The 13,325-nt window shown below is 52.2% G+C and overlaps 1 protein-coding gene across 3 annotated transcripts in view; it reads left to right on the forward strand.

Moving 5' to 3' along the window:
- Positions 1–13,325, forward strand: part of ELMO2 (engulfment and cell motility 2) — a 39,432-nt gene that overhangs the window by 17,756 nt on the left and 8,351 nt on the right. For 2 of the 3 annotated variants that reach the window (XM_023251168.2, XM_045053522.1), the window contains exons 7-15: positions 297–396; positions 1,439–1,590; positions 4,086–4,164; positions 5,329–5,364; positions 7,265–7,315; positions 11,819–11,941; positions 12,298–12,432; positions 13,018–13,122; positions 13,200–13,308. In XM_023251168.2, coding sequence (XP_023106936.1) covers positions 297–396; positions 1,439–1,590; positions 4,086–4,164; positions 5,329–5,364; positions 7,265–7,315; positions 11,819–11,941; positions 12,298–12,432; positions 13,018–13,122; positions 13,200–13,308 — 890 coding nt within the window. The remainder of the gene's footprint in view (positions 1–296; positions 397–1,438; positions 1,591–4,085; positions 4,165–5,328; positions 5,365–7,264; positions 7,316–11,818; positions 11,942–12,297; positions 12,433–13,017; positions 13,123–13,199; positions 13,309–13,325) is intronic. The other variant, XM_023251167.2, reaches the window with a different exon arrangement.

The following is a 13,325-nucleotide window of genomic DNA, read 5'->3' on the forward strand; positions in this document are numbered from 1 at the left end:
AGGTCTGATAGCTTTCTCGGGTTGGGAAATGGATGAGTGATTGTGTTTCCCTGAGATGAGGCAGTACGGGGAAGGAGAGCCTGACCCGCAGCGGCCCTTCCCAGAGACGGATGGACACCTGGACAGAGCCTGCTGCACACCTGCCGAGGCACGCATGCAGGCACTCGCAGCCACACCACCTGAGCCCTGGTGTGGTGCTGACGCCGGGATCCGTCCCTGTTGCGGCCGCCGTCACACCTGTGTTCCCTGGTTCTGAATCTTTGTATTATTTTGTGTGTGTGTTGTTGATGTCTCAGCTACAGTGAGATGCTGGCATTCACCTTGACTGCCTTCTTAGAGCTCATGGACCATGGCATTGTCTCCTGGGACATGGTTTCCATCACCTTCATCAAGCAGGTGAGGCCTCCGGCTTTCCGTCTTCCCCGCCCCCCTCGGTGGCCGCTGGTCCTCTAGGTTCACGGAGAGATGCCGGCGAGATCGCCGTGCTGCTGGCGGTCGGCTCTCTATCCCCGAGGCCCGTTTTTTTTTTTTATCCTCACGCTCGGGCCTTCCTGGGGCTCCTGAGAGAATTCCTTCATTGCCCTCGAAGATGGAAACGGGCTCCCAGAACTGGAGGTGGCCAAAGCGGGACGGGGTTGTCAGTGAGGCCTGGGATGACACCAGCCGGTCAGCCAGTACGAGCCCGGCGTCTCTGACCTGCTCCCTGCGCGCTCCCTTCTCTTTGGAGACACATGTTCATGTCGTCCGCCTTGTGGTTCAGTCTGCCTTCCGCCGGCGGGTCTACAAGGCAACCCGCTCGGGTTGTCAGATCGACCTGGCGCCTGGGAGGGCATACTTTGGCTTTCCTTTGTTCTGTAGGGAGGGGCAGCGTCACTTCCAAAAAGTGAACTAAAACCAATGAGTAATGTATCTGCTGACCTAGAATCACACCTGTCGCTGGCTTGGGACATTGGGAATTTCCTGATGCCGGAGATAGCTAGGCAAAAGTGAAATGGGCACGTGTCGAGGACATTATAATGGAGGTTGAGAATAACGGGGAGCGATGAGCTTACAAGACTTTGAGGGCTTCCTGCCTCTTGAGCCTCTGCCGGCCTGTGTGTGTGTAGGGGCACAGTGTGTGTGTCAGGAGAAGGGCCCGTGGCGATAAAAGGAGTTCCCGATTTCAGTAAGATCCCGTTCTTTCTCCACTCAGCTTTCCCGTGCCTGAACCCTCATTTTGAAAACAAAGGATCGAGCCCTTAGATTTTGAGGAAACACAGTTGACTGGAAGCTGTTGTTTGATTTGAATTGTCCATGCCTAGGGACCATAAAACAGACACCGCTGTCCACATGGGGACAGTGGCCCGGTATGGATGGCATACCAGGAAGGAGAGACTCGAGTCGCCCGCCACGCTTGGGCCCCGGGCTCCCTGACTGATCTGGCCCTCGCTGGCTGTAGATTGCAGGGTACGTGAGCCAGCCCATGGTGGACGTGTCAATCCTTCAGAGGTCCCTGGCCATCCTGGAGAGCATGGTCTTGAACAGCCAGAGCCTGTACCAGAAGATAGCAGAGGAAATCACCGTGGGACAGCTCATCTCTCACCTCCAGGTGTGAGTAAGAGACCCCGCCCCGGCCCCCTTCTCGCCTCTTATTCTCCGTAGGTCTCCCAGCCCTACCCCTTTGCTTGTGTTCCAAACCACTGGCCTGCTTGTTCACTCATTCGTCAGCACTTTCACACTCTGGGAACGCTCCCGGGATCGGGTCCCGATCGTGTCACGCTCCTGCCGCAATCCTCCGCGGCGCCCCTTGTCCCTCAGGCTGAAGGGAAGTTTTCCCGGCCTCCCTGTACTGCCGCGTCCCAGACAGAATTAGATGCTCTCTCCTCTTTGGGCCAAATAGTCTCTGTTTGTACCCATGAGAATTATATAGGAAATCCCCTGTTTTTGTTATCCGCCTCCCATTTTAAACTTTGAGCTCTCTGGGAAGAGGGACCAGTCATTTTTGGATCCCTTGCTTTGGTTTAAGGAGAAGTCAGTTAATATTTGAGAATGAACACTTAGCAAACTAGCAGTATGCTGTGTGTGTGGGGCCGGGGGGAGGGTAGCAAAAACTATTGTATAGGACACGAGTTCGGGCTTTCCATTCAGATCCCGGCTTCACTGTGTCCTAACTAGGTCTCTGCCTTCCACATGTCACCTTGTCCCATCTGGTCTCCGTTTCCTCAGGTCCAGGCTGGGGTTCACCCTCTCCATTACTCAGACTTGTGAGGCTCAAAGGGGTTAGAAGGTCTAGCATAGTGGCCAGCGTAGGATGGGTATATAATTCAGGAGTTTTTTGTTCTTGTTTGTTTTTGAAGAAGCTTATCCCATTCCAGGCCATTTTGTCAAATGGTAAAACCAGAAGACAGATGAGCCCTTTGGAGCCCTGTTCCTCTCCTCCCCATTCTTTGTACTTCACTTTAACCCTATTTAAGGGGGCTGGACTCCCCAAAACAAGGTGGTGATACTATTGACTCCTTTGTTCCCTTTTAGCCTTTTGGGCACGGACAGAGTGCCGACAGAACGACCTGTCAGGCCCGGGGAAGCCAGAGCTCCCAGCTTTGCTTATTTATAGCAGCCTTGTCTTCATTCAGCTGTGCTCCCAACCTGTACCCACCCCACCCTCCCGCCAACAGCCCCGATTTCTCCTTGTCACTTCTAAGGAATTCTTCAGTCTCTGTTTTCATACCCCAAAGCCAAAAGGTTGTTTGAAGTGAAGGGAACATTATAAACTCCAGATGGAGAGTTCTGATTTTCCCGACGTCAGACGTACCTGTTTCTTTGTTTCTGAATCAGGAATGACCCAGTTGTGTACCCAAGGATGATAGAGGACAATGGCATTTCTTAGGGGTCAGTCCGTGAATATTTTCAGCCCGTAGCTACTACCAGAAATTATGTCCTCTGCTGTTGGGGCTGAGAGATACTTAGTGCCCTCCGTGAGACCTCCAGGATGCCCCCACCCACCCACCCCACCTGAGCAGGAAGTCTGTTAGCCCGTCTAAGAAGAGAGCCACGGAATGCATCCCCAGCGCGGCCCTTGGAGACATTTTGCCAAGTGCTTGGATTATAAGATTCCAGAGAACGGTTGTCTTTAATTCATTCGTATTAAAATGAAAGAAGTTTAGGGGCGCCTGGGCGGCTCAGCTGGTTGGGCATCCGACTTGGTTTTGGCTCAGATCATGATCCCAGGGTCATGGGATTGGGCCGTGCGTTGGGCTCTGTGCGAACGTGGAGCCTGCTTAAGAGTCTCTCTCTCCCTCTGCCCCTCCCCGGCTCGTGCGCGCCCTCTCTCTCTCTCCCCCCAAAATAAAAAATAAACAAAATGAAATAAATTTGTAGTTGAAGACTTTGAAAATAGGGAGGAGCACAAAGAGTCAATCCTTTTCCCATTTTCCCACCTGCAGACATAACTACTGTTCACGTTAAATTAACTGCCCTGCTCGTCTTTTTTTCTGTGTATGTTTTTGTTAACAAAACTGGGAGCTTACTACACATACCGTGTGTACCTTGACGTTCTTATGAAATAATATCTCTTGAACGTTTCCCCATGTTAAAGAGTCTTGGTGGCTCTAAATCTTTTTTGCATGCCATATGCCTTTGAAAATTCAGTAACAGTTATAGACTGTCACCTCCTTGGAGAAAATAACACATAGTCAACCAACCGCATGGAATAATTTCTGCACCATTTCTAGGGTTTACAGACACTCCAGACTCATCCCCGAGTCCCAGGTGAAGAACCTTCCCGACGTGATTTTTATTGATGACTTACGGCTTGAATGTGTATAAACAGAGTTGTGACTGTGACCATTTGGATTATTTACCATTCTTTCTTTTTTTTAACAGTACTTGAATGAAACACTTTGCCCAACTCTCTGATTCCTGTCTTTGGATAAATTGCTATTAGTGGAGTGGCCGGGTCACAGAGTATGCCCACTTTCGAGGCTTTTGAGGCTTCACCCCAGACGATTATTTGATGACCATCTACAAGCGACTGCTGTAAACGCCCCACGGGGCTCTCGCTGGTCCGTCTTCTAATGTCCCTCTGCCTTCTTTCTCCACCGGCACAGCTCCAACCAGGAGATTCAGACCTACGCCATTGCACTGATTAACGCGCTTTTCCTGAAGGCTCCTGAGGACAAGCGACAGGTCTGTGGCTGTCTTTTCAAGCTTTTCATCTGGGCTCTTCCAGGAGAGGAGTTGTCACCCACCTACCCTTTGCTGCACGGAGAGCAGAAATGCAGCCATTTCCCCCAAGAGTCCCTTGCTCCTGTCCCTGTGTGTCAGGCCCCCTAGTTCCAGGGAAGAACTAGAAGGGGACCCCGCGGGTCTCGCGTCAGAGCAGGGGCCTGCAAACTTTCTCCTCTAAAGGGCCCGAGAGTAAATATTTCTTGCTCTGTGGGCCGATGGTCTGCGTGGCAGCTGTCCCACTTTGTCATCATAGCCAAAGTAGCCTCAGACAATAGGAAAGCAAATGGGTGTGGTGTCTTCCAGAAAGACCTTAGATACACAACTAGGGGACAAGCCCAGTTTGGTCTTAGTTGCTGACCCTGGCTTAGAGGGTCAAGAAGAAGGGGGAGGAGACCTTCCAGGCATCACTGTCAAGTCCACGGAGACCCTTACTTAAGGAAGCAAGGCGGGGGGGGCGGGAGCGGGGGGACTTCGCACAAAGTTTCATGTACGAAGGCCTCTGGCCCAGATTCTAAGCTGCTTTCTTCCCCTGCTCGTTAGCTGTGTGACATGATGCAAATCACTCTGCTTCTCTGAACCCCAGTTTCCTCATCTGTAACCTGGGAGCGTTAACATCTGCCCCGTTGACTTCACAGGGATGTGAGGAGAAGAAACAAGACCCCTGTCTTACAAGTGAGGAAACCAGGAATCAGCTGGGCAGGGAACGAGCACTGACCTGAGTCCAGGGCCCTGAGGCTAGGTGCTCTTCTGGGCTGGGCAGGTGCTTTAACCTCTGGGTCTCCGTTGCTCTTTCTGTAAACGAAAGGGCCAGATTAAGTGATCGCTAAGGGCCCTTCCGACACTGACACTCTAGATACAGCTGGTAAAAGCCCAAGTGGTGTATACAAGACTTTAAAATTCTCCGTCAACACCATGGGCTCTGTAAAGTTGAAATCCACGTGGGTTCAGGCACTGAGCTCCTGGTGGGTTCCAGTGGGAGGAGCCGGAGCGTCCATGGTTCCGTCTGTCCTCGTCTTTCTTGGATGGCTTTGCTCTGTTAATCTCTTCCTTCCTAGTCCAGTTTTGAATGTGAGCTCATTCTCCCATCTGCTTCTCTCTGTGCTTTTTGCTTTCTGCCGGCAGGACAAGCACCTTAACCCTCTAGACCTACCTGTCACTGTAAGTAGTGCTGCTTCGTGGAAGGGGCCCCAGCCCTCTTCCAGGTGGGGAGGTCAGAGATGGGCAGGAACCTCACGTTCTGGTGCAGGTGCTCAGGAAACCGTGAGACCCAGAGTTCTGGGTGCCGTAGATCCCGTTCGTCAGAACACTCCGGGAAGTGCTGGAGATTAGCGTCACGTGCAGGAGTGAGGGGATGTCCGCCCTAGGGAATGCTGCCCAGTCTTCCCTTTGTAACCTGCCTTTCCGTGAGTTTGTGGGTCAGCCCGGGAGATCAGATTCGGAAATAGCCTGAGACTTTCGCCGAGATGATCCCATAGACGTGTCGCCTTCCAGCTTGGTACAGCAGAGAGTGAAGATAAATCCACGTCGCCCTGGATGCGTCCTAGACCGTAGGAATCTGACAGGGTTTAAGACAGTTGACAGAAGGGAATTTGCCTGCTCGCTTCTTGGCTAGAGGGAGCTTTAGAGGTCGGCCGTACGAGGCTGAGAATGAGCGCTTTGCCCCAGCACCGCAGAGGAGCTTTGGGTGTGAGGCCGTTACATTCTGGGAGCAGACCACTGCCACTTACCCGCTTTGTGAGTTGTCCACAGCAAGGCCGAATCTCAAGCCGACCTCCTCTAGCCACCAGAGAAGCTTCTAGGCCACCTTCTCCTCTGCCAGCCAGCGTGAGTGCTCAGGGGAAGCAAAGTACAGCCTAATGTCCCTGGCAGCGTCAGCCATTTGGAATTTGGCTAGAAATGGAGAAGCGAGAGCAAGAGGCCTTTCAGCTCCGAGAAAAATGAGACCCTCACAGACACCGCTCCGCGGGAGAGGCGTGACAGCTCCCTCAGGCCCAGCGATTCAGAATTATCCATAAAATTAAATTAAGGCAGCCGTTTAGAAAGTGAAGTCATACTAATTAACGTGCTAAGAAGTGATGGCCGAGATTGGGGAGGAGACAGAAGAATTAGGAAGAGCTGTCAGGAAGATTAAAAGCACAGTAAGCCGGGACCATTTTTGTTTAGGGGGAAAGAGCGGCACATTCAAGAGCTGCTTGGGCTATTACGGAGTCACAACACGCTGTTCTTTTGTTGAGCCCAGTCCTGGGCAGTGATTAAATTATAATCGCTGCAGTCCCTTCAAAAATAAAGAAACGTATATATTTTCAGAGGATTTGCTTAAGAACGGTCCCAGTAAGGTCCTGAAAGGACCCTTAAGGCTTCGCTCCCCGGAAGACTCATTTATGGAGGGTACTTTATTTCCCAAGCGTGCCAAATAAATAAAGTGTTACTGTCAGAATCTGAACCAAATATAATAAAAAAGGTGACCCTGTTATGAGAAATTACCCAAAAGCACCAGCACGCTCTTCTCCAAAGCAGTCAGAAGTGAGTCACAGACTACTCACTGTTCCAGAGCATCCGCTCCCCGGCTCCACCAGCTGGTGCGGCGCTGGGGGGCCCGAGGGGGGCGCTGGGACCGAAGCCCTTTCCTCAGCTTGGAGGAGCCCCATCCGGCCGGTGGTGGGTGTCTGCCTGGAACGGTGCATGGGAACCATCACGCTGCTCTGTGCTCCGTACGCATTGTCCATTGCCCGGCATCCTCGTAACACAAGTGTCTTGTCCTGAAACAGTCTTTGTTCCTCTTTGAAGACGATGTGGTTGATTGTGCCATCGGGGAGGGACACCCTGTGTGGCTCCGTTTGCATTCCCAGAGGGAAAACAAAAACACAAGGGAATTTTTTCAGAGTATAAAAGATGTTGGGTGGGTCCATGGATTCTTTCCATTTGCCCACTTTTTATTCAAAAGGAAAAAAAAATTTAAGAGAAAAAGCCGCAGAGCTCCGATGCCACTTTCCTCTCGATAGTTGTCACAGCTGGGCGCGTGCCATCGTGCCTTACATTTGCTTGTTTTTCTCAATAGGATATGGCCAACGCATTTGCACAGAAGCACCTTCGCTCCATAATCCTGAATGTAAGTTCCCACAACAAGCTGTGTTTTGTTACTAGTGATAGCAAGTATTACTGTTACTGTGATGGTGTCATTAGTGAAATTACTATCGAGTGGGATGGCACTCGGGGAACCAACGGGTAGGTGCGAATAAGCCCATGTTAAGCTGGGAAGCTTTTTCGTATAATCCTCTGCAAGCGGAGTTGTCTCTAGGAGGCTGTCCCACCAGGAATTACAGAGCCTCTTAGGAGGTCCTAAGGCCAGCCAGCTACACGGTTTGTTGCCCTGCAATTCCAAATTTTTTTCCAGAAGGAATGTGTCAAAATAGGCCCCAAAGAGGAAAGGGATTCTTTGAGCTAACATCCATCAGACCTGAGTTGTGTGGGGCACCGCTAGGGATGAACGAGACAGCGTGGTGTGTTTGCTCCCAGAGATCTTCCGGTCCGGTAGGGATGGTGCTCTAGCGGTGTGTGGCCAGTGGTTCCTTGGAGCTCCATGGTCTGGGGATTTCAGGAGGAGGAGCACCGCCTGCCTTGCAGGAGGTGTCAGGAAGCCTCTGGAGGAATGACATCCTGAGGCTGAGGCTCCATCATTCGTCCAGGAAGGAAAGGAAATCCAGCCGGGAGTGGCTGGAATTGGCTGGAACCTAGAAGGACTGTGCCATGGGGTAGAGGGTGGGGCAAGGAGCAGACACGTGGAGAGCGAGCAAAGACCGGATCGAGTAGGGCCTTAGTCTTTTTCCCAAGCAGAGTTGAAGGGTTTAATTGGGACGGTGACATAACCAGGCTGGCATTTAGAAACCTCACACTAGCAGGTGTGTATGTTTCGTGGGGGTATATGAGGGAGGAGAGTAGAGGGGGAGGTGGTGAGGAGGGAGGCATCTGGAAAGAGGGCTGACTCCCTGTTGCCACGCAGGGATGTGGGTGAGAGAGAGCTGGCTGGGGGTGGGGGTGGGAACCGGGGAAGTGAGCCGAGGATCTGGGTGCAAGGGAGGCCATTTTATCAGTTGTCAAAACCAAGGGAAAACCAGACCACAGTGAAGGGAATAAAATGAGAAATCAGAAGTCAGGTGTGAAAGGCTTGATAATTCTGAGCGTGAACTTCAGAGTCCCCAGCCTCCACTCTACCATTAAGCAATCTGTGATCTTGAGCAATTCACTTAACTTCGATTTACTTTGATTTGCTCATCTGGATGTGAGGCCTGAACGAGCTCATATATATATACAGCTCTTAGCAGGGTGCCTGGCACTTGGTAAGCACCCCGCTCACAGCGGGTTCTCTTACCCGTGAACAGGATCCAAAGGTGAGAGAATTCAAGAAGTGAGCTCTGAGCACTTGCAAAGTTGAGCGATCGGCTGCTCTGAACAGCCCGCCAGACTTCACCTTGCAGAACCAGCTCCTGCCTGCTGGCCGTTTCCCTGGTCGTGGCCCCACCGCCACGGAGGGACTCGGGCAGGAGGGACGACGCTCCGGCCCGCTGCCTGCGAGGGATGCGGCGTGCACGGGTCCCACGCATGCTTGTCCACATTCCTGAGCAGCTGTGTTGGACGCCATCCTCTGCATGCGTGGGAGCGAGGGTCGCCTTCTGATGGAAATTTAATGAATCTCGAGGCTTGTTAATTACCAGAGTAGGATTAGTTCAGCTCATTTCTGGACAAACCTTGGGACAAGCGAAGATTCCACTATAGAAGACAATTCAGGCTCAAGACTCAGGACTTCAGTGGTTCTCGACAAAACAGTTAATGCGTGCTCACTGAAGTCCACGGAGCTCACTGAGTCAGGCCAGAGAGCGTAAGCCTCAATTTACTCAGCAGTCAAATAAGACTCCAGGTAAAAGCTCTGAAACTGACTCCTCAGACTGGGGCTGTACTTGCGTAAGCCCGTTGCCGGCTGGAGTGATTACCTTCCCGCTGTGATGTCTCTAAGTTTGAGAAAGGGGGATTAAAGTGAATGAGAACCGTATCACATTATCTTTAGCCTCTTCTCAAAGTGGTTTTATGAATTATGGAGAGAGGAGAGGAGGAAGGAAGACGGAGAGCCGGGTAGGGTAGGGAGGAATTGGAGCGGCAGAGGGAGGGGGCACAGAGAAGAGGCTCGGAGAGGGGCAAAACAAGACGTGAGGAGGGGACCAAGGGGACCCTGCGCGATGAGACACTGGCGGGGGTGGGCGGGTAGCTAAGGTTGGAGAAGGGGGAGCGGCAGTCAGTTTGGGATGGAGGTGAGCACTGAGCCTGAGCCGAGAGCCCGGGAGCTGGAGACAGCCGCAGACAGCCCCTGCTCGGAGGAGGTGGGGGCCTCGGCACTCGCTCCAGTGAGAGGTCAGGAGCAGCGCCGTCCGCAGAACCTTGCGCAGCATGAACGTGCCGTCCGGAATGGCGGCCACTAGCCGCGTGTGGCTACTGAGCCCCGGCAACGTGTCTAGTTGTGACTGGGGAGCCAAATTTGTCATTTTCTAAAATTTCAGTTAAAACACCCACACGTGGCTTGTGGCTGCTGCGTTGAGCTGGGCAGATCTAGAGGAATGAAGAGCACCCGGGAGTCACATGCCGGGGAGAGGAAGTCTAGAGCAGTGCCGTCACGTAGAAATGACAGAGCCACTGATTTCGTTTTAAATGCTGTAGTCGCAGCATTAAAAAAGGAATACGGGAAGTCAATTTCAACGGTAGATTCAGTTTAACCCAATATATCCAAAATACTATGCGTTCAACGTGTAATCGATAGAAAGCGACTAATGAAATATTTTTTTTCTTTTTTCACGCTAAGGCGCTGAGATCTAGCGTACATTTTACATTCACAGCACATCTCAGTTTGGACCAGCCGTGTTTCCAGTGTTCAATGGAGATCACAGGCCTAAGACATTGATCTCGAGCCAGAGTAGGCTCTCGAGTTATGGAACTCTAGAGCAGTGCTGTCTGCTAGGACTTTCTGTGCTAATGGCACTGTTTTATATCTACTCTTCTCATTGGGTGGTAGCCACTAGCCACATACACCCGTCGAGCTTAAAATGGCGCTGGTGTGGAGGGGCGCCTGGGTGGCGCAGTCGGTTAAGCGTCCGACTTCAGCCAGGTCATGATCTCGCGGTCCGGGAGTTCGAGCCCCGCGTCGGGCTCTGGGCTGATGGCTCGGAGCCTGGAGCCTGTTTCCGATTCTGTGTCTCCCTCTCTCTCTGCCCCTCCCTCGTTCATGCTCTGTCTCTCTCTGTCCCAAAAATAAATAAACGTTGAAAAAAAAATAAAAAAAATAATGGGGCTGGTGTGACCAAAGACCGGAATTTTTACCTCAAATTAATTTTAACTGACGGAAACACATGTGACGGAAACACATGTCCAATATGTACCATATTGGACAGCAGAGCTCCAGAGACATAGAACTAGACTGAGTGAGAGAACATAGAGGACACAGAGGTAGCGTGTGGGGGGAACTGGGCAAGAGTCTCATTTGGGTGAGGAGAGACCAAGAACAACTGGATTCAAGATGGTGGGTAAGACAGAGGAGGAGCGAGAAATACAGGGAGCGAGTGAGAAAGGGCAGCCATTGGGAGAGTGAGGGCCGGACCGTAGGAGACAAGAACGTCGAGAGGCATTGGTCAACCCAAGGGACACAGGGAGAGGTACCATGCAAGAAAAAGGTGGGGCATGAGGAAAGGAGAAGTGGGGTGGGTGTCAGATGGACGAAGGGAGGTAGTGATGGACTGAGAGGGCATGGTGGAGGTCATGGGAAGAGAGGGGACAGGACAGAACACAGGGGATATAGGGAGGAGGGTATATAGAGAATGACAGGAGAGAAGGTGGTGGGAGTGTTGGGCGTAGACAAGGAGCATTAGGTGCCCTCCTTGTGGAGGTGTCTCCGTACCATTTGAAGAAAACGACCTTTCCTAAAGCCTGTACTTGGTGAGGCCATCCACACCATTGTGTTTTTCTAAAGAAAGACAGAGTGGAGTCCTCTACACGCTGTCCCTCATCTTGGATTGAGTGCCCAGCTGGGGGAAAGTCCCACTGCTGAGCCCTCCTTCATAATCTTTTTTTAAATAAGTTTTAACGTACTTATTTTGAGAGAGGGAGAGAGCATGTCTGTGTGAGTGGGGGAGGGGCAGAGAGAGAGAGAATCCCATGCAGGCTCCGCACTGTCAGCGCGGAGCCCTGCAAAGGGCTTGAACTCACAAACTGTGAGATCATGCCCTGAGCTGAAACCGGGAGTCACCCAGGCGCCCCGACCTGCATCGTAATCTTAGCCGGGTAGCCTCCCTCATCTTTGGCGTGGCTGGGTACAGCCTCCACCCTTGGTTCCACTTTCCCTGCCCAGGGGAATGCAGAGAAAGAGACTGTGCCCTTTGGGCCTGCAGTGAATCATCTCACCCTGAATCAAGCCCTTTCATGCTCCATCCCTTCCAGAACACGAAGTCTCGAAGTTCTGAGTGTAAGAGGGAAACCCTGTTCCCTGCCCAGCATACTTTCTTTTTCAGTAGCATGACTCTCCTGCAGAAGAAAGTCAGTTCAGCCCTCTGCCCCCTGCCTTTACTTTTTACAGCATGTGATCCGAGGGAACCGCCCAATCAAAACTGAGATGGCCCATCAGCTGTATGTCCTGCAAGTCCTGACCTTTAACCTTCTGGAAGAAAGGATGATGACCAAGATGGACCCCAATGACCAGGTAAGTGCTCAGTGGGACAGAGCTCTCCTGGCTTAAATCATGTATTGTTTGATGTGGTACATTCCACCATTAGGCCATGCATTGAGCACCTACTGTGTGCCAGGGACTGTGTTTGATTGTGTCTGCAGAAATGGCTTGTGTTGCCCTGGGAAACCTGGCTCTGCCTCCCTGTGATCGCTTCCCTCTGGGTGACTCTCTGGGCCAAGCCCACCTCTGTCCTGCCAAGGTAGAGGTGATGCCTTCTCGGGGATTGATCGGGGCCAGAGTTCCGTGCAGAAAAGTCCAACCTGCTCTTTCTTTTCCTTGCTTCCCTGGGTTAGCTGATTCACCTGCTGACTGTCTGTTTGACTTCTCAGGCTCAAAGAGACATTATATTTGAACTGAGGAGGATCGCATTTGATGCAGAGTCTGACCCTAGCAACGTCCCCGGGAGTGGGACTGAAAAACGCAAAGCCATGTACACCAAGGACTACAAAATGCTGGGGTTTACAGTAAGTTTCCCAAAGCACGGATCTTGGTAGGCCTTCTCCCCTGATAGGAGGTCAGAGGGCCCACCGTCACAGAGCCCTGAGAAGCCCCCCTTCATAATGGAGGTCCTGGAACAGATGACATGGAGAGGCTGGTGGGGGCAGGGGGCTGATACTTGGTTTGCCTTGGTGACGGCAGATTACACATTTCTGTGCAGCATCTGGCCCCGTGGAACGAATCTCTCTGTTGGAGGGCCCAGGAGGTCAGTCACGTAGACAAAGAGAGGACCTCTCACCGCAGCAGCTAGGTTCTTTGAAATGCAAGAGTGGCTATTTTGTGATTGGACACAAAGCCTGAGGATGAAGTTCATTCAATTAAATACTCACTGTGCACCTGCCTCCTCGGGGCATGGCATGCTGGGCTCTGGGGAGACGGGATGAGTCCGCACAGTCAGGGTCAGGAGCTCCCAGTCTCGTAGAGATGGCGGGAAGGAAGGAGGTGAGCACAAGAGCTAGCGTCATCGAGGGGAGGGCAGTAGGGCTTCCCCGCCAGTGGCTCTGCACACGTGAGGCTACCGAGTCTCAAATTGGGTTTCTTTATTTCCCCAGAACCACATCAACCCAGCGATGGACTTTACCCAGACTCCTCCTGGAATGCTGGCCTTGGACAACATGCTGTACTTGGCTAAAGTCCATCAGGACACCTACATCCGGGTAAAGGCTGGGGGCCAGCTGGCTCAGCCCTGCTACATCTCTTGCCTCCCTAATCCCCCCTCCCTCTGTCCTCACAGATCGTCTTGGAGAACAGCAGCCGAGAGGACAAACACGAGTGCCCCTTCGGCCGCAGCGCCATTGAGCTCACCAAGATGCTCTGTGAGATCCTGCAGGTTGGGGAACTGCGTAAGTCCTCGCCGCTT

The sequence above is a fragment of the Felis catus genome, chromosome A3 (genome assembly GCF_018350175.1).
Source record: "Felis catus isolate Fca126 chromosome A3, F.catus_Fca126_mat1.0, whole genome shotgun sequence".
Taxonomy (NCBI): domain Eukaryota; kingdom Metazoa; phylum Chordata; class Mammalia; order Carnivora; family Felidae; genus Felis; species Felis catus.